Here is a 27,500-nt window from a genome sequence, read left to right as displayed (position 1 = left end):
AGTACCGCTGCTTCATAAAGACATGCTATTTATTTATACTTTGTTGACCAGATTAATCCCACTAGGTCAATGGCCTCTTTCCAGGGAAGACCCAAGGTATCATTCATACTGACTATGGAAAATTTGTTCAGGGCAAAAGGGAACTTCCTGTACTTCTTTTGATAAGAACTGTGGAATCTTTTACATCCACCTGTGCTTCCCACAGATAGTGCCTTGTTTTAAAATTTCATCCAAAGGGTAGCATACTGCAGTGTCAATATTGGAAAATTAATCAAACAACCTGGTGTGGGAATAGAGCCAACAGCCTACTGATCTTTTAGCATCAAATGCAAGTGTGTTATCTGTTGAGCTATTGAGACTGCTCAGCTTACCCCTTAAATTGCTTTCCTTTAACATCTTTAATATGAAATCCTGGTGTACTCAATTGAATGTTTTTAAGATAAAGTACCAAACCCAGCAAAATCTTTCTAAAGATCTGATACACGAGTTGTCTCTGAGAATCCATTCTGGCTTCCAGGTCTGTTCTCCTGTTCATGTACTTACTCCCTTCCACATGAAACATTCACTTCTGTGATTAGTTTCTAGAAAGTATTATTGATAAAACTGTGATGTCCTTACATTCACCGCTGCAGTATTCTTAACCAATAGGATTACCTGCCATGAAGTCCAATGTTCGGCCAGTCTACCAAAGCCTACTGTTGCTCTGAGGTATGCCGAACATCACCCCTACACTCCTCACATAGCATAGGACATAAAGGTGACTTTCAGGCGTACCATCCTCAGAACTTCTTTGCCACCAGCATGAACGTTTCTTCTGATCATCAATCTGTTTGCCTTCTTCCATTTTTTGCCAGTTGGACACATTTTTGTTCTCCTCTGAGCTGTTGCAGATAAGTACCCTGTTGGGTTTTTAGTTTTGATTGGCTTTTTTGTTGCTGTTGGGATTAATGTCATCCAGGAAGGGTAAATGCCAATGCGGGAGACAGATTTCCCATAAACACCGCCATGATAAATGTCTTTTTTGCCTAGGAACTTCTTACGAACATACGTCCTGTTCGATTTGTCAGGCGCTCATTCCAAAACCTCTTCATAGTCGTCTTTCTTCCCTTTCCTTGTATTTTGAGAACCAACAACTTAAGCTTCTTGCTAAAGATACAATGGAAAGAACTTACCACCCAGAGGTTCAGGCATTAGAGAAGAAGAAGGTAAAAAAGGTAAAACTGGACTCTTCCATTGTCCAGCCTCTGCTAGGTGTAGCTTTCGACGTCATTATGAACCCGGAGGCAGTGTTGTTGGATTCCTCTGCTGTGGCCGGGTTGGAGGCTAGTGAGGATCCGGCTGGCAGCATGTCTGACAAAGCTTTGAAGGTGTCCGTTTCGGACATTCAGGGGGAACCATGGTTGATTATTTCTGAGGAGCCTGGGGGGGTTCCGCAGATTGTAGATAGGGAAGAAGTTCCTTTTATGGTTATCAAATGCCATCCTCGGTCAGAGCTTTCTCAGTTTTATAGGACAGATGAGCCCTTAAAAAGAAACAAAAAACTAAACATGTTTCTTCTGCTCTTATGGATCCACAAAGTAAGTGGCAGGCCTTTACCTAGGGGTTATTTATTGCTTTGATGTTATTAAAGCCTCCTCGGTGGGGGGGGGGGTTGTTCTTTTTCCTCCTTGGTCCTCTACTCCCCTTAAAAGGCCTAGAGGACAGGATTCTTCTGAGGAAGAGTCAGATTCTGATGAAGAATCCCTACTCAGATGCCTTCTCCTTTGGACTATGGGTCAGAGGAGGAGGAATAAAATAGTCCTGATACTACTTTTGAGGAAATTTCCTTTGGAGACACAATCTCTAGGATGATGGAATTTTTTAAGTTGGATTGTGCTCATGTCTCTGATATCCATAGGAAGTACTTTGAGTTGTTGCAGTTGGAATCTCCTAAACCTGCTGCTATCCCACCTATTTTGGCTGCCTTGCTGGATGCTTTTTCTAATACCTCTAAGGCACCTGATTCTCTGCCCCCTGCTCCCAAAAAGCCTAATAGATTTTATAGGGTGCTTGAGGATTGGAACTGTTTGCATAAATGTCCTGCTGCTGACCCCCTGTGGTGTCTGTAGTTTTCATTTCCTTCCTTTGCCTAAGTTACTGCCTTCTGACAAGGACAGCTGAACCATGAAAAAAAGGGGTAATAAGGTTTACACTTTTGCTACCCTAGCTATTAATTATCAGACCCACATGTCTTAGATATGTGCTGGCTCTCCTTTCTCAGGCTTGTCAGCTTATTTCTGATCTTCCCAACTCTGAGGCTAAAACTTCTGCTCTTTCTTTGCTAGGGACTTCCTCTCAAGTGGTTCGTCTTTCTATCAAATGTAGCTATGATGCAGCAAATGCCTCTTCTAGGGCTGCTGTTTTTGGTTCAGTGATGAGGAGGTATTCTTGGCTTAGGCTTCAACCTTTACCTGATGATATTAAAGTTAAGTTGATGGATGCTTCTCTGGATAATAAACTTTAGTTTGGGGAAGCAGCTGCTGGTTATTTTAAGTCTCCTCAGGATAAGGGGAAGCCATTACAGGGACTTAAACATGTGTTTGTTTCTCCTGTGCCTAAATTTCAGAAACTACTCCAATAAGTCAGTTCTTAGGCAATATCACCCTTCTACTAAAGGTCAAAACTGTAGCAGATGGGCTCCTCCTGCTAAGGCCACTCAGACGTCAGGGATTCAGAAGCCTTCCTTTCCTGACAAACCAGGTGCTGTACGATTATCCATCTCTTCTCAGCCACATTCCTCTTTCTCTTCACTTTTCTCTTTCTCTTCCTGTTTGGCTTCAGATCACTCAGGATTCCTGGGTTCTGTCAGTCATCCATCAGGGGTACTTCATGGTGTAGAAATCCCATCCTCCTTTTTTGGGCATTCTTCAGCCTCCTTGGGAACAACTTCCTTTTTTCCCAGATGTTCTTTGAGATCTCTTGGCTCAGAGTACTATTCAAGAGGTGCCTGTGTCCCGACGGGGGAAGGGGTTTTACTCAAGAATGTTTCTAGTGCCCAGAAAAGAGGGCACTTGAAGATGAGTTCTAGACCTCTCTTATCTAATGACGTTTTTGAAGGTGCCTTCCTTTTTGATGTTGTCCCTTCAGACTGTTTCCTCTCTTGCTCCCTCAGGCCTAAATGGTATCTCTGGATCTCAAGGATGCCTCTCTCCATATTCCGATCCATCTTCTTTTCAGGAACTTTTTGCATTTCTCTGCTGCTTCCTGGCATTTTCAGTTCTCTGCTTTGCCCTTTAGTCTTTCTACAGTCCCAAGGGTGTTCACCAAATGCCTTGCTCCTGTGATTGCTTTTTGCAGGCTTTAAGGCATCGAAATATTTCCTTACTTGGACAACCTACTGATTCAGGCATCCTCTCCAAAGATCCATTTGCAAAATCTGTATTTTGCTATTTCCCTTCTTCGGAGTCTGGTGTTCACAATTAACTTCAAAAAGCCTTCTCTGACTCCTCAGGATCATGTCTTTCTGGGTTGCAGGATTTAGACAGTTCCAATTCTTGCATCCCTGCCTTCTCAAAGGCCTTAACTCTCATTTCTTACTTTCAAACTCTTCTTACTCTGGCCTCCATTTCAACCAGGGAGTTTCTGAGCACTCTGGGTTTCATAGCATCCGCCATTCCGATGCTTCCTATGGCCAAATTCCACATGAGGATGTTCCATTTTTTTCTGACATCAGTTTGGCTTCAACATGCACATCATCTAGACTTTGTAGTTCCTCTTCTACCTTGTCTCCAAAAGGAACTTCACTGGAGGATTCAGCAGTTGTCTTTGAATCCAGGGCTCCCTTTTCATCACCCTCTTCCCTCTCAGGAGCTGTTCACAGACACTTCAGATGTGGGATGGGGAGCAACATTTGGTTCCCTGAAAGTACAAGGTGTGTGGTCAGGTCTATATCATGAAATCGACATCTTAAAATGTCGACTCTCAGTTGTTCGACACAAAAATGTTGAACTCCAACTTTCCCGAATGGCCAAATCACTGATTTCTTTCCAACGGAAAGAAATCAGTTGGCCATTCGGTTACACCTGCCTTATATAAACATCAGGTATTACATCCTTCTGCTAGGTTTAGATTCAGTTATACATAGAATATATAAACCAAACACTTCTTCAGAAAATGTATATTCCCTTTTGGATTACAAACAAAAAATGTGGATAATCACATTGAGTGGCCTATTTTCTCCAGGACTCAATGAATAATTGTGATTGGATAATTGTGTGGTGCATTATTTGATTGTGATGTGTGTGTGTGTGTGTGTGTGTGTGTGTGTGTGTGTGTGTGTGTGTGTGTGTGTGTGTGTGTGTGTGTATATATATATATATATATATATATATGTAATGGTTGTAACTTTAATTGTTATAGAGCACTGATGAAGGCTTTATGCTGAAACTGGTATGCTTCATCACCCTTTGGGTGTCAGTTTTTTTGTATATTCATACATGTGTACTCTTGCCCATACATTTTTGTATTAAAAGTTCTTTTGCTGGAATCTAGTGCTGGCCTATTTGTTTTTTTGGATAAGAAAATGAGACCACAATAAATAATTTCAAAACTTTCCCCACCTTTAATGTGACCTCGAACCTGTACAATCCAATTGAAAAACAAACAAATCTGTTAGGGGAAAAATATTAAAAATAAAAAATGTACAATAAGCTGGTAGTATAAGTGTGCACACCCTTAAACTAATACTTGTTGAAGCACCTTCTGATTTAATTACAACATTCAGTCTTCTTGGGTAGGAGTCTATCAGCATGGCACATCTTGACTTGGCAATATCTGCCCACTCTTCCTTGCAAAAACACTCCAAATCTGTCAGATTGCAAGGGCATTTCTTGTACACAGCCCTCTTCAGATCACCCCACAGATTTTCTTTTGGATTTAGGTCTGGGCTCTGGCTGGGCCATTCCAAAACTTTAATTTTCTTCTGGTGAAGCCATTCTTTTGCTGATTTGGAAGTATGCTTGGGGTCATTGTCGTGTTGAAAGGTAAAATTCCTCTTCATCTTCAGCTTTCTAGCAGATGCCTGAAGGTTTTGGGCCAGATGTGACTGGCATTTAGAACTGTTCATAATTCCCTCCACCTTGACTAAAGCCCCAGTTCCAGCTAAAGAAAAGCAACCCCAAAACATGATACTGCCACCACCATGCTTCACAGTAGGGATTTTGTTTTTTTGGTGATGCGAAGTGTTGTTTTTGAACTAAACGTACCTTTTGGAATTGAGGCCAAAAAGTTCAACCCTGCTCTCATCAGACCATAACACATTTTCCCACATGCTTTTGGGAGACCTGATGTATTGTTTTGCAAATTTTAGCTGGGCCTGGATGTTTTTCTGTGGAAGAAAAGGCTTCCATCTTGCAGCCCTACCCCATAGGCCAGACATATGGAGAATATGGGAGATTGTTGTCACATGTAGTACACAACCAGTACTTGCCAGAAATTTCTGCAGATCCTTCCGTGTTACTGTAGGTCTCTTGGCAGCCTCCCTGACCAGTTTTCATCTTGTCTTTTGTATCAATTTTGGAGGGATGTCCAGTTCTTTGCAATGTCACTGTTGTCCCATATTTTCTCCATTTTTTGATGACTGTCTTCACTGTGTTTCATGGTATATCCACTGCTGTGGAAATCTTTTTAAACCCTTCTCCTGACTGATATATTTCAACAATGAGATCCCTTTGATGCTTTGTAAGCTGTCTGCAAACCATGGCTTTTGCTGTAGCAGGCAACTGAGTAAATGTCAGGAAAATCCTACTAAGACAGCTGAACTTTATTTGAGGTTAATCAGAGTCACTTTAATTGATGGCAGGTGTGTACCCAAGAAGACTGAATGCTGTAATTAAACCAAATGGTGCTTCAAGAAAGTATTCATTTAAGGGTGTGCACACTTATGCAACCAGCATATTGTAAGTTTTTTATTTTTTATATTTTTCCCCTAACAGATTTGTTTGTATTTCAGTTGAATTGTACAGGTTATAAGTCACATTAAAGGTGGGAAAAGTTTTGAAATGATTTATTGTGGCCTCATTTTTTATATCATAAAAACCTGGCATTTTAGCAGGGGTGTGTGCACTTTTTATATCCACTGTATGCTGCCAGATCCCTAAATATTGGGTTAACTATTAGGGGTGCTTTACTGATAAAATAATTAGCTTGAGTGGATGATTTTCCAAAGGAGACAATAATGCATTTCTTTGCTTTGAGTTTTAATCCATGGCTTTTGCACTAGTCATTTGTTTGTCTTAGGCTCTCATGTAGGATTGTGGAATTATGGGAGAAATGTATGATAACTCCTAACTTACAGTCATCTGCAAACTGGGTGAGACAGAGGTATTTGACATTAACTTTGACTTCACAGAAGTACATGCTAAGCAGGAGTAGCCTCAGCACAGAGCCCCTGAGGTACTCTGTTGGTGGCCAGTCTTTTGGTGTAGGGGTTTCACAGACCCTGACTTCTTGGGTCCTATCTGTGAGCCAGCTGGCAATCCAGTGAGTTATGTAGGGATTTATGGCTAGTTCAGAGAGCTTGTCAAAAATACCTGAGTGGGGTATTGTATCGAATGCCTTGGCCAAGTCAATGTAGGTGGTATGCATCATTTCCCCCTCATCTATAGCCATGGTGATCATCTTGAAGAAGTCTGCAAGGTAAAGTAGGCAAGATCTTCCTTTAATAAAGACACTGAGAGGTGACCTCTGTCTCATGCATAGAGCTTCAACAGATCCTATTCTGTCAGACATATTACACATTCATAAATCCAATGGTATTGTAAATACCCACTCAACGGATCTCAGTCTGTTTTGCAAAATAAACAAAGGATGTTGGAAGGATATGTAATGTAAAACAGAGAATGTCACTTCTGGAAACATTCCTCTTCTCTACATAGAACAAACTACTTATTTTACTTTTAATCAAAAGTAATTTGGATGATTCTAGTGTCCTCTCCAGCTCAACTGGTGAACCTGGGAATATTGAGGCAATGTTACAATTGCCTCATGTACACAGACAATCCTCTCCTTCTCCCACAAAACACAAATACATGCGAGAGATGCAACTATACGGCCAAACTGGAGGCTGAGCTCTCTCAACATAGGACTGGCAAGACCAGACAGGAGGAGAAGGCAACCACACACAATACATACCCAGTCACACATGGTACCATCACAACTTCAAATCATACACATACTCACACAAAGACATACTCGGAGGCTCTGGTCAAAAATTTACCAAAACAGCAGAGGCCACCAAAGCAGACACCCAAACAACTACCACCTCACGACCCAACACATGCAACACATAGACCACACAGTCAGAGTGTCAAACAGTCACAGCCCTTAAGGCCAAACAAAATGCCAGACACACTTGTCATTGGTGATTCCATAGTCAGACACACTGACGTCCCGCTCACCAGACTGAGTAAGGAGAAGGTCACAGTAAGCTGCCTGTCGGGCGCTAGAATCCGCCACATAACGCAAGCACTCAGGTCTCTCAACAGCAGGTACAAGTACGACTCAGTCATTGTCCACGCTGGTGTCAACGACCTGAGACGTACCTCCTTGGACTACATGAAAGGGACGCCGAGGAGCTCTCTGATTATGTAGCCCAGGCAGGTATGACCCTGACCTTGAGCAGTATCCTACCTTCACCTAGAATGATGCCACAATACAGTGATAAGATGATCAGCTTTAATAATTGGCTTAAATTCTGGTGTCATTCAAAGGGGATCCAATGTCTGTCTGCCTGGGATGACATGCTGGACAAGCCACGCTGCTTCAAGGGACGGCTTGCACCTGTCACCCTGGGCTTCCGGATATTGGCAAAGGCTCTTGCCACCCCATAGTGCCCTTTTTAGGCAAGGCTCAAATTCTAAACCTACCGCCCTAGAACACCAAAAAGGAAAAAACTAAGGGTAATGCTGCTCAATGCCAGAAGTCTCAATCTCAAGATGCACGCACTCGAGGCCCTTCTCAATATGGAGAACATCGATGTCTGTGCTGTGACAGAAACCTGGTTCAAGGCTCCTGAGAGCACCCCAGCACTAACAGGTTTCACCTCATATCATACGTTCCGGCCCCAAAATCCGGACAACACCAAGAAAGGAGGGGGGGTGTCCATATTCATAAAGGACACCCACACCTCAAGGTTAGTGGCAATGCACGATGCATCGGAGACCATCCAGGTGCAATTAACCATAGGCAAGACTGCTCTGCAATTTGTAGCATGTTACAGGCCACCCTCTCAAACTCAGGAACCTCACATGGCCTTCCTGAAAACATTGGAGGGATAAATGTATCTCCAAACACCATCATACTAGGTGACTTCAACTACCCTAATATAGACTGGGAACACTACTCAAGCCCGAACACTCTAACCCAAAGATTCCTGGAGTTCATAAACTCAAATGCCATGGAACAACTAGTCACCATCCCCACAAGAGGTGAAAACATACTTGATCTCATCATCACGAACATGGGATCAAAATGTTCAACACCGAAGTATACCCTCACTGGTGAGATCAGATCATAAACTAATCTCGCTGGAGGTCCTCATCCCGCCCCACCTGAAACAAAAAAAGACCACAGTGAAAAACTTCTCAAAAGCCGATTTCACACTTCTAAAACTAGTGTGGTCTCCTTTAAGGCCCCTGAGCCAGTGGTAAACATTACTCAAACCGCTGAATCACTTACAAATGCCTTCTACCAGCACCTACAGGACTGCATGGATCAGGCAATCCCAAACAAAACTAAGACTCTCTGTACCAAAGGCAAGCGTCCAGTCTGGTGGACCCCAGCCATAAACAAGCTCTACAACAAAAGGAGGAAGCTACTACAAGATAGAGCAAAATCCTTGAAAGGTAAGACACCTTTGATCATTATAAGTAAAAACTAAGAGCTCTCATAAAATCATCCAAGGCAAATTTTGAGAGAAAAATCGCCAAGGACTCTAAAGACAATCATAAGGCCTTCTTTAGCTATGTTAGAAACCTAGGAGGAAACTCCCAGATATGCTCAGAATTAGTTCAAAATGATGTGAAAATTACTGAACCTACACACATTGCTAACATACTGGCTGACAGGTTCAGTGCAAACTTCTCCCCTCCCCAAAAGGAGAGATATCTATTCCAGAGGATTGTAGCCCCCAAACATCTCCAACGCCCAGGTGAGAACTGCCCTCACTAAGGCAAAAACACAGCATCCATGGGACCGGATGGTGTCCCCGGCTGTGTGCTTCATGAACTCAACGAGGAATTAAACCCACAGTTAGGACAGCTGTTTAATCTTAGCCTCACCTCAGGATACGTACCCAAGGAGTGGCGACGGCGACTGTGGTCCCACTTCATAAGGGCGGTGCCTCCACAGACCCTGGAAATTACCGCCCCATTAGCTTGACAAGTCTTATCTGCAAAGCCATGGAGAGGATCATAATGGAACTCATAAATAAAGACATAGGGAACTTGCAGACTTTGGATCCAACCCAGTTTGGCTTTGTCAAAGGCAGATCCTGCCTCTTAAACTTGGTTGACTTTTTCGAGACAGTCACCAAGGCCATTGATGAGGGAAAGGCAGTCCATACAGCCTACCTCGACTTGGCAAAGGCCTTCGACACAATACCCCACTCAGGTATCATCGAAAAACTCATCAGCTTGAATGTAAACCCATACATCACAAGATGGGTTGCAAACTGGCTAAGCGACAGAACCCACAGGGTCAGAGTTGCTGGAGCCATGTCAGACTCAAAGCCTGTCACAAGTGGTGTCCCACAGGGCTCAGTCCTGGGTCCACTCTTGTTCGGCATCTACTTTTCTGAAGTACAAGCAAACACAGGAGGGTTATGGCTGACAAAGTTTGCAGATGACTGCAAACTGGGCCATAGTCGAAAACACATCTGACACAGATATCCTCCAGAAGGGCCTCACAGAAACGGATAACTGGTGCCAGAGCCATGGCCTGAAGTTAAACGCCAAAAATGCATAGTCATACCCTTCGGGAAAAACAAGGTTACCCCTAGCTACCATATAGGTGACAATCCACTGAGCACAGAAAAGTCATCAGGATCTGGGGACCCAAGTTGACAGTAGTCTTTCGTTTGACACTCATGTTGCTAAAGTAGTTAGGAAAACCTTCTATATCGCCCACCTGATCATGAAGGGATTCACATCTAGATCAAGGGAGGTCATCGTCCCCTGTACTCATCACTCATTAGACCTATGATTGAGTACAATGCCCGTTCGAATGTATCTGACCAGACACCTGATGCAGCTTGAAAGGCCCCAAAAGTTCCTCACCAAAAGGATAAAGGGTCTCAAAAATATGTCTTATGCTGCCCGACTGAAAGAACTCCAGCTTTATTCAGTCTCATACCGCTTGCTCAGAGGTGACCTGTGCCTGACATATAAGGCCATGTCAAACCCAGATTTGATGAATATGCTTCACCTCAAAAATCTAGATCCCTCAGAACCACAAGGGCGGAGACTTAAACCTTGACACGGTTATAAATAGAACGTGCTGGAGGGACAGATTCATCACCCAGAGACTCCCTATGCTGTGGAACAAAATCCCGGTACATGTGAGGCAGAGCACCTCGCTGGCCTTGTTCAAGAGGAATCTTGACCAATGGATGGGAGATCGCAGATATACCCCAGGGATTACTTCAGTGTCACTGCTTGACAGAGGCACAGAAAAATGATAGGCATAGTTTTTATTCAAACTAAAGGGGTGGCGAAAGCCACATAACTATGGGCTAGGTTTATAAATGCCCTTGGGCAGATAGCCTAGTATGAACCTATGAACCTATGAACCTATGAACTGCAAATTCACAGTTGGTTTAGCTCCCCTGTCCCTCATGGATAGGGGAAACATGTAAATGTCTCAACATAACCTTGCTCAGTCTGTCTTTAGGTTATTCATATGCAAAATATAATGGTTAGAAAATAACATAGGAATGTAAGATTAGGCTCCTTAAGATCCTCATAAACCATTGGCCTAGTACATACCTATGACTCACAACCACCTTATTACTCCCCTTTCCTCATGGTTGATGCCCTTTTGAACATGGAACATGTTTTCTTCTTATAGCTGTAGTAAGAAATAGTTTAGTATATTTGCTCTTGCTCATTGACTGCTGGTGCAGACATCAGTTTTGCAAGCTGAAGGATGAGTTTTTCAGTCTTTATCTCCAAGTTATGAAATTTCAGCAGGTGTAAAATGCATTTTGATGCCATATGGGCACTTCAGTTCACAAAAGTGTTATTCATAGTTGTGGACTGACTAATATATCACATCCAATATTTTTTTTACCATACAGTTTGCAACACATTGCCGTCCTCTTTTGTTTCTGGGTTAGCTGTATGGAGGATGATAACTATCAGCAGAAGGAGCCTGACAATTTCCATATCTTTAAGGCCATCATCAGACAAGCTAGTAAGGATTTGTTAGTCTTACGAGTTGTGACATACTGTCAGATATAAATGGGTTTTCATCCTGATAGAAGCTAGGTGCATGGACTGTGCTTAAGATGAGGTAATGAATCAGGACAATGAAAGCACAAAATAAATCTTAGACAAAGGGACATAGATGCTATTGCCTATCTTGGAAATGGATTGTCTATAATGTAGGCCTCATACACAGGAAGCAGAACATGATAAAGTACTTGAGCAAAATATTTGTCAAAATGACAGGTAAGGTGGTATTTTAGCTATACAGCTATTGTGGTCTTCATTCTAACAGATGGATATTGGATTTTCAACAGCAGACCCATCAAGAAAAAGAATCATCCTTTATTTGGCAAGAGTTTTTTATCTTAAGCAGGCAGACAGTCAGGTGAATACAGTTATAATGGTATATAACAGGGTAATATACAATGCCATGCACAACTCAATATAAAAAGGGGGCCTTAATACTTGTTCAGTATAAAACAAACACAAAGATACAGATCATAAACACAAAATGTTTACCTTGAAATGGGCTGAGAGGAGACAGTAGTTATTTCCTGTACTTTACCATGCTGTCCTTTATATAACAGGTTATTTCTTTTTTTAAGCAAATTTTATTAATTTAACATATTTATAATATATACACAGAAAGGAAGAAATTCAACATCGCATGCTGTCATAAAATGTTAGGAGTAAATTGAATCATCAAGGTAATATTATACAATAAACACATTAAGAGTCTTGGTATTTCAACAGCAACAATTGAAGGCTATCCCAACTACTAAAAGTCTTAGTATGATTTATAGATATTATTCTGATCACTGCTTTTACAGTTTTACATACTATTGGTGATCATCATCATCTTTCAGTGATCCGTTAGGGGTCGCCACATCGGATCACCTGTTTCCATTTCTTCCTGTCCTCTGCATCTTGCTCTGTCACACCAATTACCTGCATGTCCTCTCTCACCACATCCATAAACCTTATCTTAGGCCTTCCTCTCTTCCTGCTACCTGGTAGCTTCATCCTTAGCATCTTTTTCCCAATATACTCCGCATCCCTCCTCAGCACATGTCCAAACCAACATAATCTTGCCTCTCTGGCTTTGTCTCCAAACCTTCCAACCTGGGCTGACCCTCTAATATACTTATTCTTAATCCTGTCCACCTTCGCCACACCCAGTGGAAATCTTAACATCTTTAACTCTGCCACATCCAGCTCAAACTCCTGCCTTTCTGTCAGTGCCACTGTCTCCAACCCATATAACATAGCTGGTCTCACTACCCTCTTGTAGACCTTCCCTTTCACTCTTACAGGTACTCATCTGTCACAAATCACTCCTGACACTCTTCTCCACCCACTCCATCCTGCCTGTACTCTCTTCTTCACCTCTCTTTCACACTCACCGTTACTCTGAACTATTGACCCCAAGTATTTAAACTCATCCACCTTCGCCCCCTCCACTCCTTGCATCCTCACCATTCTTCTATCCTCTCTCTCATTCACACACATATATTCTGTCTTAGTCCTGCTGACCTTTATTCCTCTTCTCTCTAGAGCATATCTCCATCTCTCCAGGGTCTCCTCCACCTGTTCCCTACTCTCACTACAAATCACAATGTCATCTGCAAACATCATAGTCCATGGGGACTCCTGTCTGATCTCATCTGTCAACCTGTCCATCACCATTGCAAATAAGAAAGGGCTCAGAGCTGATCCTTGATGTAACCCCACCTCCACCTTAAACGCATCCATCACTCCCACTGCAGACCTCACCGCTGTCACACTACCCTCGTACATATCCTGTACCACTCTTACATACTTCTCTGACACTCCTGACTTCCTCATACAATCCCACAACTCCTCTCTAGGCACCCTGTCATATGCTTTCTCTAAGTCTACAAAAACACAATGCAACTCTTTCTGACATTCTCTGTACTTCTCCATCAACATTCTCAGAGCAAACATCGCATCTGTAGTGCTCTTTCCCGGCATGAAACCATACTGCTGTTCACTAATCATCACGTCCCTTCTTAACCTAGCTTACACTACTCTTTCCCATAACTTCATGCTGTGACTGATCAATTTAATCCCTCTGTAGTTACTACAGCTCTGCACATCACCCTTATTCTTAAAAATCGGTACCAAAACACTTTTTCTGCATTCCTTAGGCATCCTCTCACTTTCTAAGATTTCATTAAACAATCTAGTTAAAACTCCACTGCCATTTCACCTAAACACCTCCATGCTTCCACAGGTATGTCATCTGGGCCAACAGCCTTTCCATTCTTCATTCTCTTCATAGCTATCCTTACTTCCTCCTTGCTAATCCATTGTACTTCATGATTCACTATCCCTACATCATCCAACCTTCTCTCCCTCTCATTCTCTTCATTCATCAACCCCTCAAAGTACTCTTTCCATCGCCTCAACACACTCTCCTCGCTTGTGAGTATGTTTCCCTCATTATCCTTTATTACCTTTACCTGCTGCACATCTTTCCTAGATCGGTCCCTCTGTCTAGCCAATTGGTACAGGTCCTTTTCTTCCTCCTTAGTGTCCAACCTTTCATACAACTCTTCATATGCCTTATCCTTAGCCTTCACCACCTCTCTCTTTGCCATGCACCTCATCTCCTTATACTCCTGTCTACTTTCTTCATCTCTCTGACAATCCCACTTCTTCTTTGCCAACCTCTTTGCCTGTATACTCTTCTGTACTTCCTCATTCCACCACCATGTCTCCTTGTCGTCCTTCCTTTGTCCCGATGTGATACCAAGCACCTTTCTAGCCGTCTCCCTTACTAGCTCTGCTGTAGCTACCCAGCTATTTGGTAACTCTTCACTGCCACCCAGTGCCTGTCTTAACTCATCCCTGAACTCCACCTCACAATTACCCTTTTTCAATTTCCATCATTTGATCCTTGGTGCTGCCCTCACACTCCTCCTCCTCTTCTTGATCACCAACGTCATCCTACAAACCACCATCCTATGCTGCCTAACTATACTTTTTACGGTCACCACTTTACAGTCTCCAATCTCCTTCAAACTGGCCCTCCTACATAAGATATAATCCACCTGCGTGCATCTTCCTCCAGTCTTGTATGTCACCCTATGTTCCTCCCTCTTGTTAAAATATGTATTCACCACAGCCATGTCCATCCTTTTCGCAAAATCCACTACCATCTGACCTTCTGCATTCCTTTGTTTAACATCATACCTACCCATCACTTCCTCATCCCCTCTGTTCCCTTCACCAACATGCCCATTGAAATCTGCTCCAATCACCACTCTCTCACCCTTGGGTACAGTCATCACCACTTCATCCAATTCACTCCAAAATTTTTCTTTCTCATCCATTGCACACCCAACTTGTGGAGCATATGCACTAACAACATTCATCATTACACCATCAATTTCCAGATTCATAAACATCACTCTATCCGACACTATTTTCACCTCCACAACACTCTTCGCATGCTGTTCCTTCAAAATAACTCCTATGCCATTTCTCCTCCCATCCACACCATGATAAAACAATTTGAACCCACCTCGATACACCTAGCCTTACTCCCCTTCCATCTGGTCTCTTGCACACACAATATACCAGCCTTCCTTCTGTCCATCATATCAGCTAGCTCTCTCCCTTTACCAGTCATACTGTCAACATTCAAAGTTCCGACCCTCACTACCACAGTCCTAGCCTTTCTCCTCTCTTCCTGCCTTCGGCCATGCCTTCCAGATAAATTTTAAAATTCTTTAAATGTAGGAACTGAGTTGATTTTCCAATGTTTTTTGTATTAACTTTTCTAGCTACTGCCAGTAAATTCAAGAAGATGTTTTGTTGTTTGGCTTTAATAGATTAAGGAATTGGAACATTCATTAGTATTATTGCTCTAGTTAAAGAACAATTATCTGACCATAATCCCTTAAAAAAATATTTAGCTCTTTCCAACATACATTTAATTTGTCACAATATATAAACATGTGCATCCCATCAGCTTTTACAACTTTACTACATTTCCAACAAACTGAAGAAGTCATTTTACTAAATTTAGAGTTTTTTAGGGAGTAACAAATGTTCTATGTATATATTTCCACATAAAAACTTTCCAGTATAAACATGAAGAATTTTGACTAACTGATTTAAGTAACAAAGTTTTATTCTTACCAGTTATTGATTCACTCAGTCCACTACTGTCTAAAAAGTTCTAGAATTTTGGATCAAAATTATTATTATTATTTGTAACTGACTTATAAAACATGTATAAGCTTCCTTTGTAGGTCAATTTACTTTCAGTGATAGCACTCATACAATCTTATAATGGAGGAATAGTGTTCTGTTCCTCTTCACTCATCTCATCTACACTTTATTTAATTTCTTACTGATGGATAATATTAACTGGTTATCAGATTTCATCCAATGTATAATCTTTCATTAAATATTCTGGCAATTTATCTTTTCCTTTTTCAAAGCAATCAGACCATAATACTAACCCATTCCTTTTTAATAAATTTCTTATAACATTTTTATGATTTTCCTTAAATCTATAGGTGTGTGTAATGGGAAAGCACAAACATTCCTATTTTGATATCAATGGAGTTTTAAAAACATATTTCTTAACTGTTTTAAAATTTTATTTCTTATATGCAGAGTCTAAAGATTAAAATTAATTTACTTTTAATGTACATTTTACTAACCAGATGAAAGAATTGTTACATATTTCTAATTTATCATATCTGATAAACTTGTAAGAATTTAGTGTAGTCTGCTCCAGAATGGTTTTCTATTGACTAGTGCAGGTTGAGTCTATGCACAGTGTAATAGAGTTAAACTCTGCCGCAACAGAATAAGATTCTACATCTGCGAAGCTAATACTACCATACTCCTATAATATTATTTGATTTCTATAAGAAATTATCAGCTTTTCAGGATACAATAAGAATGAAGTTAACATTTTTCCATTTTCTTTAAAAGTCTTTTAAAAGGTATTAAAGCTATTGAATGCAATATATATATATATATATATATATATATATATATATATATATATATATATATATATATATATATATATATATATATATATAGGTCGCCTTCAGAATTTTAAAGCTTAAAACTTCAAAATTCATATGATCGAAGATCATATGACTGAAGTTTTAAAACTTCAAAATCCTGAACGGAGATTGGCATACAGCGTGGAATGGGAGATTTCCCTTTTCCTTGCTGCAGTGCGATCTCGGAGTTGGTATATTCAAGTAGCGTGGGGTGTGAGGGGTGCAGGGGGCTTGACCCTCTACAAAAACATGTTTTATGATGTGTTGAATGCTTTTTCAGGGGGGTTTCTTAATTTTGAGATTCCAAGAGCTCGAGGTTCTGAATTCGATATTCTGAACCTCAGGATTTTGGTATTTTGAAATTAAGAAGTAAATCCACACACACACACACACACACACACACACACACACACACACACACATATATATATATATATATATATATATATATATAAATAATCTTGAGCAATATAATAATTTTAATAAGTATTCACCTATCCTCATAAGTGGAAAAGAAACATCCATTCCATTTTTTTAATAAGATGTATCACTTCTTCAATTATTTTTTCAAAAGTATTATTAATAATCTTACTCGCATCTTGGTATATTTTTATTCCTAGGTATTTTAGTACTTTTCCTTCCCAATTATATTTATATTTATCTTTAAACTTACTATCTAGTTAATTGATTTAACACCAAAGTTTCAGTTTTATTATTACTAAATTTCAGCAGCGATACTTCTTGAAACTTTTCAATTTCCTCATCTATTTCTTCAATCGAATAATTTAAATATCCTATAGTTAGTAAAATATCATCTGCAAAAAGCTGTATTTTAGATTGACAATCCTTATTAATTGATAATCCATCGAGTTTTTATTACTTCTTATACTATTGGTTAAGGGTTTGATATGCAAATAGAAGGGGGACAAGGGGCATCCTTGTTTTGTGCCTTTGTTTAAAGTGAATCCTTGAGAAATGTAAGACCCAGTTTTAACATATGTTTTTCAGTCTCAGTACAGGTTTTTAATATTCCAATAAATTGTTCTGGAACTACAAACACTTCTAAAGTTTTAAACAAGTAGTTCCAATCTACAGAATCAAAATATCTCTTGATATCTAAACCAATTTAGGGCCAATTTCTCGTTCAGTCCTTTTGCTAAATCTAAGATAGTTACTACCATTTTCATATTGCCATATGTTAATCTATTGACTATAATTACTGTTTGAGCTTTATCAATCCATTTATTTACTACATCTCTTAATCTTGTAGCAAAAAGTAATAAATATTTTATGGTCTACATTTAATAATGAAATAGGTCTATATGAGGAAACTAACTTATAATCCTTTCCTTGTTTAAGTATAGGTGAAATTACAGAAAAGTTCCATGACAGAGGAATTATATTGTCACTCTAAATTATCCTGAAACCGTCACTCAGTAATTTGAAAATATTTAATGGAAGCAGACAATATAATCCCATACTTAAACCATATAACCCTGGAGCTTTAACATTTTCTTTTTTGTTTTAAAGCTTCTTTAACTTCTATTAGGGTAATAGGCTTATTCAACAGAGATTTTTTTGTCATTAAGTTTATTACTAACATTTTTCTTTAAATTGATAGTTTTGTAATCGTTAGGATTATTACTTTTATCTTTACTAAGATCCTCATGGAATTTTTGAAAAGTGTTAAGCATTTTCTCTATGTCTGAAGTAAGCTTAGTGTGAGGATTTCAGATACAGTTGATTTGTGCTTTTTTGCTTAACATCTTACTTCTATTAATGAATCTATGAAGATTTTTTGAAGTCATTGCATAACTATGCAGTTTTATTTTTTTCTAAAGCTATCTTCACTTTATGCATTAAAACTGTTTAATATTCTGTCACTAATGTTTTATTGACTTCAGTATTATCTAATGTCTTTTGTCTGTTGTTCAAGTCTCGCTTTGTGTATTTCATCCTGCATTTCTAATAACTCTTTATCCCACTCTTTGATTTTATTACTAGCCCATCTTCCCATTCTAACAGGTTATTTCTGAAGATTCAAACTACAAATGTATATTAACAGTAATAGCTTACTTAACCCAAATCAAGGATTTAAATCAACCATTCTGATATCATATTAATGTAATAATTAAACTATTTTTGTTTGTGGCTTCCACTATGAAGAACTGTGATTACTTAGAAATCAGTTCTGCAATTAGATTCATTTGAAACAGGTCTTTGCCGTTCATTGAAAAGTGCAGATCATTTTCTTTTTTGGGCACCCTTCCCCCAAATGTGTACATTTATATATACCAGCACTATAGTCACATAATATTTGGGAGAGGAGAAACTCCTCAAACATTGCCTCTCAGTCTCGAGTAATCACTGATTTTGCTCAAATAAACTTGAGCAGTTGATTTTCAAGGAACAGCAGACTGATGAACTCCGGGGAGAGCCTTGTATGGCATAACAGTCTTATATATGACTACGATTTATATAACTGGACATTTATTTTTTATTCTAGGTAAGAGTCTTTTAATGTTATAGGAAAGCATATTTTAATAGTTGCATCAGTTTTGTGCAACTTTCCTTTTTATGTTTGTACACAATTAAAATGCCTGAAAATATGCACAATCTGGCTAAGAACATTGTTCAGATCTCCTTAGCTCCTAGCACAATCTTGAAACCTTTGGGAAGCTGTGCAAGCAGATATGTAATGATATTCACCAATTCTTGTACACAAAGTTTTCCTCACCAGTAAAATCTTATAATGAAATATGTTGGATAATACTGTAATTTTATTTATGACTAGTTTAATTATGCAGCCGACAATCTGAAGAAAAAAAATATAAAGGTAACAAAATGCAGAATAGCCTGCTCTATAATTGGTTCTTTGATGTATTACAAAGTCAAATGTTTTATGTAATATAGGCTTTCAGTAGTTAAAACCCTTTTATCATAGTTTAAGGAGACTCTATGCAACAAAAGTGCTGAAAGTTGCATTATTTCCTTTTATAAAAAGTAAGAAAGAAATCAGTAACACATTTTAAAATTACCTCTGCAGACTGTAACCATTCTCCATTGTACTGAATAACAGGACTGGCTGAAATAAGGCAAATCTCTCTGGAATCCAGGACCACACCATCCTCATCTCCTGGGCAGTAACTGTGTCGGAAGAAAAATTCATGATGTCTACAGCTATATGGACCGACTGCCTATGATCAAAGAGAGAAAACACAGTATGTATAGAAGCTTAGTTTATTGTTGAGGTTATAAATAGGTAGACCCCCAGGGCCAGGGGAAAAGATCAAAAATCATTTTCAAAATTCATGCATGCCAATTCTAATTTTCCTTTAAGGAATTTACCGTAACCAGGACTAGCTTAGTAATTTACTACCTGCAGAATCACTAGCTCCAAGTTTTTGCATCTGAGTGTGTGATCTTCAAAGAATGTCAGTTTAACTTATTTACTTCCCATAGCACAAACTGTATAGATCAGTTTAAAAAACTCACTATCAAGAATGCAGTTTTTTGTAAAGTTAGTTACGAAAAATTAAATTCTCTACACCTTCCTCCATTCTAAAATAAAAAGGCTCAGAGTCCAGTAGTAGAAACATTTTAATAAACCAATAGAAAGAGGAGAGGTTTTCAGCAATTTTATTTACTAGTTAAGTGTGTGAAGTTAGCTCTGAGTTAAAAAGGTAACTTAGTAATCTACTTTCAAAGATGCTCCTGATACTTTAGTTGTTTTCATACTCGTAATGGTATTTGTTCTCAGAGGGGTTAAGGATATAAACTGTAGACAGACTTTACCGTGTGATCTTGTATTTGATTTCTATAGTCTTTTCTTGCATACTGGTGACTGAGGGGCCAAAGTTCACACACACTACATATTTGGAATAAAATTTTATTTAATGTATATATTGTCTGTCTTCAGAACCTCGTGTTTCATCTGGTTTTATTACCAAATACCTTAATGCTATATAGTTTTCTGAGATGACCTGGGAGGAAATCTTATCAGATAAATAGGTATCATATTGTAATACTTCTCAAGGCCACTGACAGTTTAGGCCCTGAGATCCATTGGGATGCTACTGTTACAATCACTGTTGGAACAAACATGCAAACCTCAAACAAATAATTGTAGTAAATAGTGACACAAGGAGTTCAAGCTTGTCATTAATAGGATCAAACAATACCTTTATGTAAAAGTACCACAGAGTGTTATGGATGAATTAACAGAGCAAGTTGTACAAACAACTGAGTAAACAGTGAAAAAAAGGTAACTTCTTTTAACATCTGCTTCTGAATAAAATGCATGCCATCAAAACAGTTTCCCATCACTGAAGCAGAGACTCTAAAGACAAATCTAAAAAACAAGCAAATACATAAATAAGCAGAGACTTGTGAATTAAGTTGCACGAATGAAAATGTTTTTTTTCCCTCTTTTGATATGACAGTCTATCTGTATGTAAAAGTGGTTTAAATGAATAATTTTAAGATACCATATGAAATCCTTTCAAAAGGCAAAACAGTCAAGTGAAAAAAATCATGAATTTCCTGACAAAAACATTTAGGAAATTTTAGGCTACACTAGCACTTTATCAGTTAGATATGTACATTCCCAAGGTTCTCAGTTCATTCATTACACTCCTGTTATACTAAGATGGATGCATTATGTTTTATTATAATGTCAGGAAAGATTACAAATGCCATCACCTCTACTTTATCTAATAGATTATATTTACTGTTTGTTTGTTATCTGACACACTGTCACTAACTTAAGTTCTTAACTACAGTTTTATCTGCTTTTGTATAACTCCAAGCAATAGGTGTGTGAATAACTTTGCATTAAATCATCCGTTTCTTTAAACTGGACACTGCAGAAAATGTTCCTCCATCCCTCCATAATAAGTATATATGTATTGTCTTACTAAATGGTGCTGTAATACGTACTGCTAGGGATTACTGATGAAATAATTTAAGTCCCTCTTTCAAGGTGAGTTCTCTACCTGTGCCCAGTCATCATATATTCTCTTTTCAAGTGCCTTACAAGGTACCAACTTATATTTTGTAAAACCAGCTCTAGAATTTAGAATTAGATCCAAAACCTGTTAAACAGTGTGACATTGTGCACAAATAGCCTTAGAGCAGTTGGCTTGTACACTGACTAGCACTACCATATCCTAACATTATAGAACATCTTGCCCTTAACCCCAGAAACTACCTAGGATATCCTTGTTAAAACCCAATCCATAATCCTAAACAGCCAGCGCTATTACAGGACCAGGCAACATGGGTATGCAATTTCCAAATGTCTCTATGGCCAGCTTGGTAGATTTGGGCATCCTAAGGCAATGTAGCAATTGTTCTTAGACAACCAGCTAATCATTAAAGAAAATAACACAGTATACAAGAGATGTAAATACACAGCTTCCTTCAAGGCAAAAATCTTGCATACAAATGGGATTGTCAGGAATACCCACACTATATTCCTCACACTTACCATTCACAACACACACAGATTGTCATATGGTCATAGGTTCATAGGTAAGTACTAGGCTATCTGCCCGAGGGCATCTATAAGCCTAGCCAGAATGTGTTGGCTTTCGCCACCCCCTTAGATTAGTTCACTGTGCCTCGGTCCAGCAGAGCCATTAGTTCCTTGTGCCTCTGTCCAGCAGAGCCACTGCAGTGATCCCCAGGGTAAATTTTCTGTTCCCCATCCACTCATCAAGGTTTCTCTTGAAGAGTGTTAGTGAGGGGGCTCTGCCTAATGTAGATTGGAATCCTTTTCCAAAGCATGGGGAGTCTCTGGGACAAGAATTTATCCCTCAATCACATCCTATTTATCGTTGTGGTGAGATTTAGATCCCTAGAGTGTGTGGCTCTTGGGGACTTGTTTTTTTTAGGTGGAGCATGTCCATCAATTCTGGGTTGGTCATGGCCTTATACGTCAGGCAAAGATCACCTCTGAGTAAGCGGTATGCAACCGAGTACAGCTGGAGTTTCTTCAGTCGGGCTGCATAGGGCATATGTTTGAGGCTAGTAATCCTCTTGGTCAGGTACTTCTGTGGTCTTTCCAGCTGTTGCAGGTGTCTTGTAAGGTACATCCCAAATGGGGCATTATACTCTATGAGGGGTATGATGAGTGATGAGTAGAGGGGCACAATAACCTCTTTTGTTCTAGATGTGAACCCTTTTGTGATTAGGTGGGCCACATAGAAGGATTTTCTAACCACCTTGGCAATATGATTATCAAAGGAGAGATTACTATCTACTTGGGTCCCTAGATCCCTTATTATATTTTCTGTATTTAGGGGACTACCACGTATGTAGTAGTTTGTGGGTACTTTGTTTTTTCCAAAGGGGATGACTATGCACTTTTTGGCATTTAGCTTGAGGCCATGATTTTGACACCAGGTATCCATCTCAGTGAGACCCTTGTGGAGGAGGATGTCTGTATCAGCTGGAGAGTCAATTATGGCCCCCAGTTTGCAGTCGTCTGCGAACTTGGTCAGCCATAGTCCTCCTGTGCTTGCCTGTACCACTGAGACGTATATACCGAACAGGAGGGGTCCCAGGACTGAACTCTGGGGGACACCACTTGTAACTGGTTTAGAGTCGGACCTAGAGCCTGCATCTCTCACCGTGTGGTATCTATCAGTGAGCTAACTGGCAACCCATCTAGTGACATAGGGGTTTATGTTCAGGCTGGTGAGCTTGTCTATAATACCAGAATGGGAAATGGTGTCAAAAGCCTTTGTGAGGTCTAGATAGGCTGTGTGGACCTCCTTTCCCTTGTCTAAAGCTTTGGTAACTGTCTCAAAGAAGTCCACCAGGTTTAGGAGGCATGATCTGCCCTTAACAAAGCCAAACTGGGTAGGGTCCAATGTTTGAAGGTTCCCAGTGTCTCTGTTAATGAATTCCATGATGATGCACTCTATAGCCTTGCAGACCAGGCTAGTCAGGTATTTAGGGCGATAGTTCCCGGGGTCTGTTGTGGCTCCACCTTTGTGGAGCGGGATAACTGTTGCTGTGCACCACTCTATGGGTATGTAGCCTGTTGAGAGGCTAAGTATGAACAGTGTGTTTAGGTGAGGGGTTAGTTCAGTTAGTTAGTTAGTTTGTGCTGAGGCACATAAAGGAAACCTTCCCAAATCACAAAGACCTCCAAAGCTACCTATTGGCAACACTGCTCCTCAGCAATCACTAAAGCACACACCAAAGGCAACACTAAATATCTTACATAAGCCTAAACCTAATGGCCCCCAAATTCAAAGCCCATAAGACAAGCATACACTTTTTTTAATACAGTTGTCATTGGGGATTCCATTGTGTGACATGCAGATGCCCCACTCACCTGGTTAGACAAGGAAAAGATAACAGCTACCTATCTGGAGCCAGGATCTGCAATAGCATGCATGCACTCAAATTACTGCACCCCAGGTGCCAATATTATTCTATTATAGCCCATGTGGGTGCAGATGGCCCAAGACATAACTCACTTAACTATATAAAAACAGACATACTGGATCTCTTGGAAAATATGTCACAGATAGGTATGGGTCTTGCACTGAGCATCATTCTACCTTCACCAAGGATGATGCCACAGTATGAACATAAAATCATTGATTTTAATAATTGGCTTAGTTTCTGGTGTTACTCCAGGGGGATTCAACACCTGTCAGCATGGGAGGATATGGTCAACAGACCACGATCCTTTGCCAAGAATGGGCTGCACCTGTCCCCCCTAGGCTTTCTGATATTGGCTAAAACTTTATCCACCCATTTGAGCCTTTTTTAGGCAATGCCAAAAAAGACAAAACTACTAACATTGAGAAAAAGTCTCCAAGTGACCTTAAGGTGATACTGCCCAATACTCTAAGCCTAAACAAAAACTTCTCACCCTCTAATTCCTCCTCACTCTAGAAAATCTATACATTTGTGCTGTGAATGATTCTTAGTTTAAAGCTGTAGAAAGTTCTCCAGAAGTACAAGGCTACAGTGCCTCCCACACATTTAGACCAACAACAGCACAGACTTGGGCCAAAATGTGGAACTGTTTTGATCTGTCTTAGCAACAGACATACATCCAGGTTGGTTGAAAAGGATGGTACCATGAAGCTTATCCACATGCAAGTCATTCTCCATATCATACTATGTCTCTATGGCCTCATGACTCTTACTTAAACTTACTAGAAGTGCTTACCATCCAACCAAACACCCTATACATGACTGACTTGAACTACTCCTGTAGAGACTGGGAAACGTAGACTGCCTCAAATTCACAGACACAATGCTTCCTGGACTTTATTAATACAAACACCCTGGAACAGTGCATGCTACAACCAGAGGAGCAAACATACTGTATATGGTACTCACCAACATGTTGCATCCTCACTAGTGAGATTGAATAACAAAGCTGTCTCATTAAAGTAAAAATCAACCCAGAAAATTCAGCTAAACCAGAAACAGTTAGGAACTTTTCAAAGGCAAACTATACAGTTTGTCAAAATTCATTGCCCCCCCTTAACTCCAAATCCACAGCTACATATGCAAAATTATTCACTATACAAACATGAAAATGGCTGCATAAAGGCTGCTGAACCATACCATTAATAAACTAAAAAAAAAACCCCACTAAAAATCAAACCTCAGTGGTGGAATCCACACCTAAACAGGATATATAATAAAAGAAAAAAACTCATGGCCAAAATCAGGAAAAGCATCTCCTTTAAAGACAAGTGCTCTCTTATACAACTAAACAAGAAACAAAGAGGTCTAATTAAGTCCAACAAGGTCAACTACATGGTCAGGATAGCCTCTCAAGCTAAGGATAGTCAGAAGGCCTTCTTCAGCTACGTCTGGAACCTTAGAGGTAAAAAGCAACAGTGTACTGAAATGGTGGTGGATGGTACCACTTACACCGATCGGGGTGACATAGCAAAACTACTGGCTGATAACTTCGGCTCAAACTTCTCCCACGAGTGGGATTAACACAGACAAATGACTGGTGCCAAAGCCATGGCCTAAGACTCATTGCCAAGAAATACATTATAATGCCCTTTTGGAAACTGCCAATGTATTTCAAATGTATTTTAAATGTATGGTATTCAAATGCATGGGTTTGCACATGTGGTTCTTCTAGGCACTTTACAGTACTTCACAGTACTTTCTAGGATTTCTTAAGTTTACAGTTTGAAACATGGAATATGGTTTCCTTTTAAGAACTTAATATAACTTTAAGTAAGGGAGGAAGTAAACAACTAATTAATTATAATGGGGAGAGTATTTAAAGGCAAATTAAATGGTGGATTACTGATTCTGATGAAATCCCTGTGTAAGGGAAGAAAGCACTCAATCGTGTATGTTTTTTATTTTTTATCTACAATTAAGTATTGAGACCGTGGTGCTGGCAGTGTTTATTTGTTATTGGTGGTTTCGGCACTGTCACGGCTGTTGGATTTATTGTTACTCTGTATTCGACCCAGAAGTAAGGGATCTGGGAGCATATGTAGACAGAAATCTGGACTTTGCCCATTATGTAGTTAAGATGATAAGAAATCATTCTGTGTTGCCCAAGTTATAAGTAAGGATATGGCATGCAGGTCCAAGGAAGTTATAGTACCACTCTACTCAGCTCTTATCAGGCCTGTCATTGAATACAATGCCCCCTTTGGCGTGGCTATAAGCAACAGGTGGAATACCCACAAAGGTTTCTCACCAGGAGAATTCGGGGCATGAATGCCCTGTCCTACACTTAAAGGCTCTGTCTCTGTATTCAGTCTCCTACAGGTTGCTGAGAAGGGATCCCTGCCTGGTTTAAAGGGCTTCCTCAGACCCAGAACTGATGGATCTGTTACACACACACAAAACAAAATGTACCAGAAAACTAGATCCAGGGATCTGAACTTCACTTTTGACATAAAAGGAATGTGCTGGACAGACAGATCTATGTCTCAAAGGATCCCCGCACTATGGGATAGGCTTCTCATCCATGTAAAACAGAGCTCATCCCTGACCCTATTCAAACAAAACGTTGAAAACTGGATGGGAAATCCGGCCCCATGTCCCTTATGGACAGAGGGTGTCAATGAGAAAAGTATTATCCTAACACCCCCTACAAATCCTTAGCTACCTATCTACTAACATGCACCCCCACAGTATGATACTTCAGACACAAATGGTTTGGGGTGCACAGCTAGACTTGTAAGAGTCCTAGTGGTCATTAGCCTAGTAAAAGTCTATGAACATATAAACATAATCCTGCATATTCCATAACAACAGTACACTATCGCTGTTAATGACTGCCCACCACTAGAAAATGAACAACTTATTAATACCTGTAGATATTTTATGTTTGATTATCATGACTACAGAACCCTACTTGATTAGTTTTTATTCTATAAGTTTGGCTCTTGATATGAACTACACAGTAAATATTATATCCCCTTTAGTAGGTAGATTAGAGGGATATTGATGGCGATTGAGACAACTTTCTTCAAATTCTTCAAACTGTATTTAATGGTGCTTTTGACATCTATAGTAAGATATCCACTGTGTTCTATACCACTATAATCATCCTCTGGAATATAATTTCTTCAGTTGGTGGTCTGGTTATACATATCCACAGTCCTCAGTGTCATAATACCTGTGCTACCTGGTACTCAGTGATCCAAATACAATCAGCAAAACAAGTAAGATATTTTACTTAACTATGGAATGAATACCTGGCAGGCTATACTAACTAAAAAAGTCTGATTGTATGTGTTCAAACTTGGCAGCATTAATTAAGCAAAATTATACAATTTTGAATCTTGACCAGCTAAACTCACTCTGGCCTTTAATTATGACATATGTGTTCTATTGTATTCAGCCAGGCTGTCCTGATGCCCATGGTGCCTTTAGATTGCTCCATGCCATTTAGGATGACTCTACACACAAGGGGCAGGGAGTCAAGAGGTGCAGCTATCATATTCACCAAATATATTACAGGACT

The 27,500-nt window shown here is 39.7% G+C and overlaps 1 protein-coding gene across 1 annotated transcript in view; it reads right to left on the bottom strand.

The window, feature by feature from the left end:
• The window catches only part of LOC122812774 (TBC1 domain family member 24-like), a 168,270-nt gene that overhangs the window by 36,901 nt on the left and 103,869 nt on the right, over positions 1 to 27,500 (bottom strand). The window contains exon 3 of the mRNA XM_044084847.1: positions 19,555 to 19,713. Within this exon, the coding sequence (XP_043940782.1) occupies positions 19,555 to 19,713 (159 nt within the window). The remainder of the gene's footprint in view (positions 1 to 19,554; positions 19,714 to 27,500) is intronic.

This window comes from Protopterus annectens, chromosome 10.part0 (assembly GCF_019279795.1).
Source record: "Protopterus annectens isolate FY-2018-M chromosome 10.part0, PAN1.0, whole genome shotgun sequence".
Taxonomy (NCBI): Eukaryota; Metazoa; Chordata; order Ceratodontiformes; family Protopteridae; genus Protopterus; species Protopterus annectens.
This window is presented reverse-complemented; position numbering and strand designations above follow the sequence as displayed.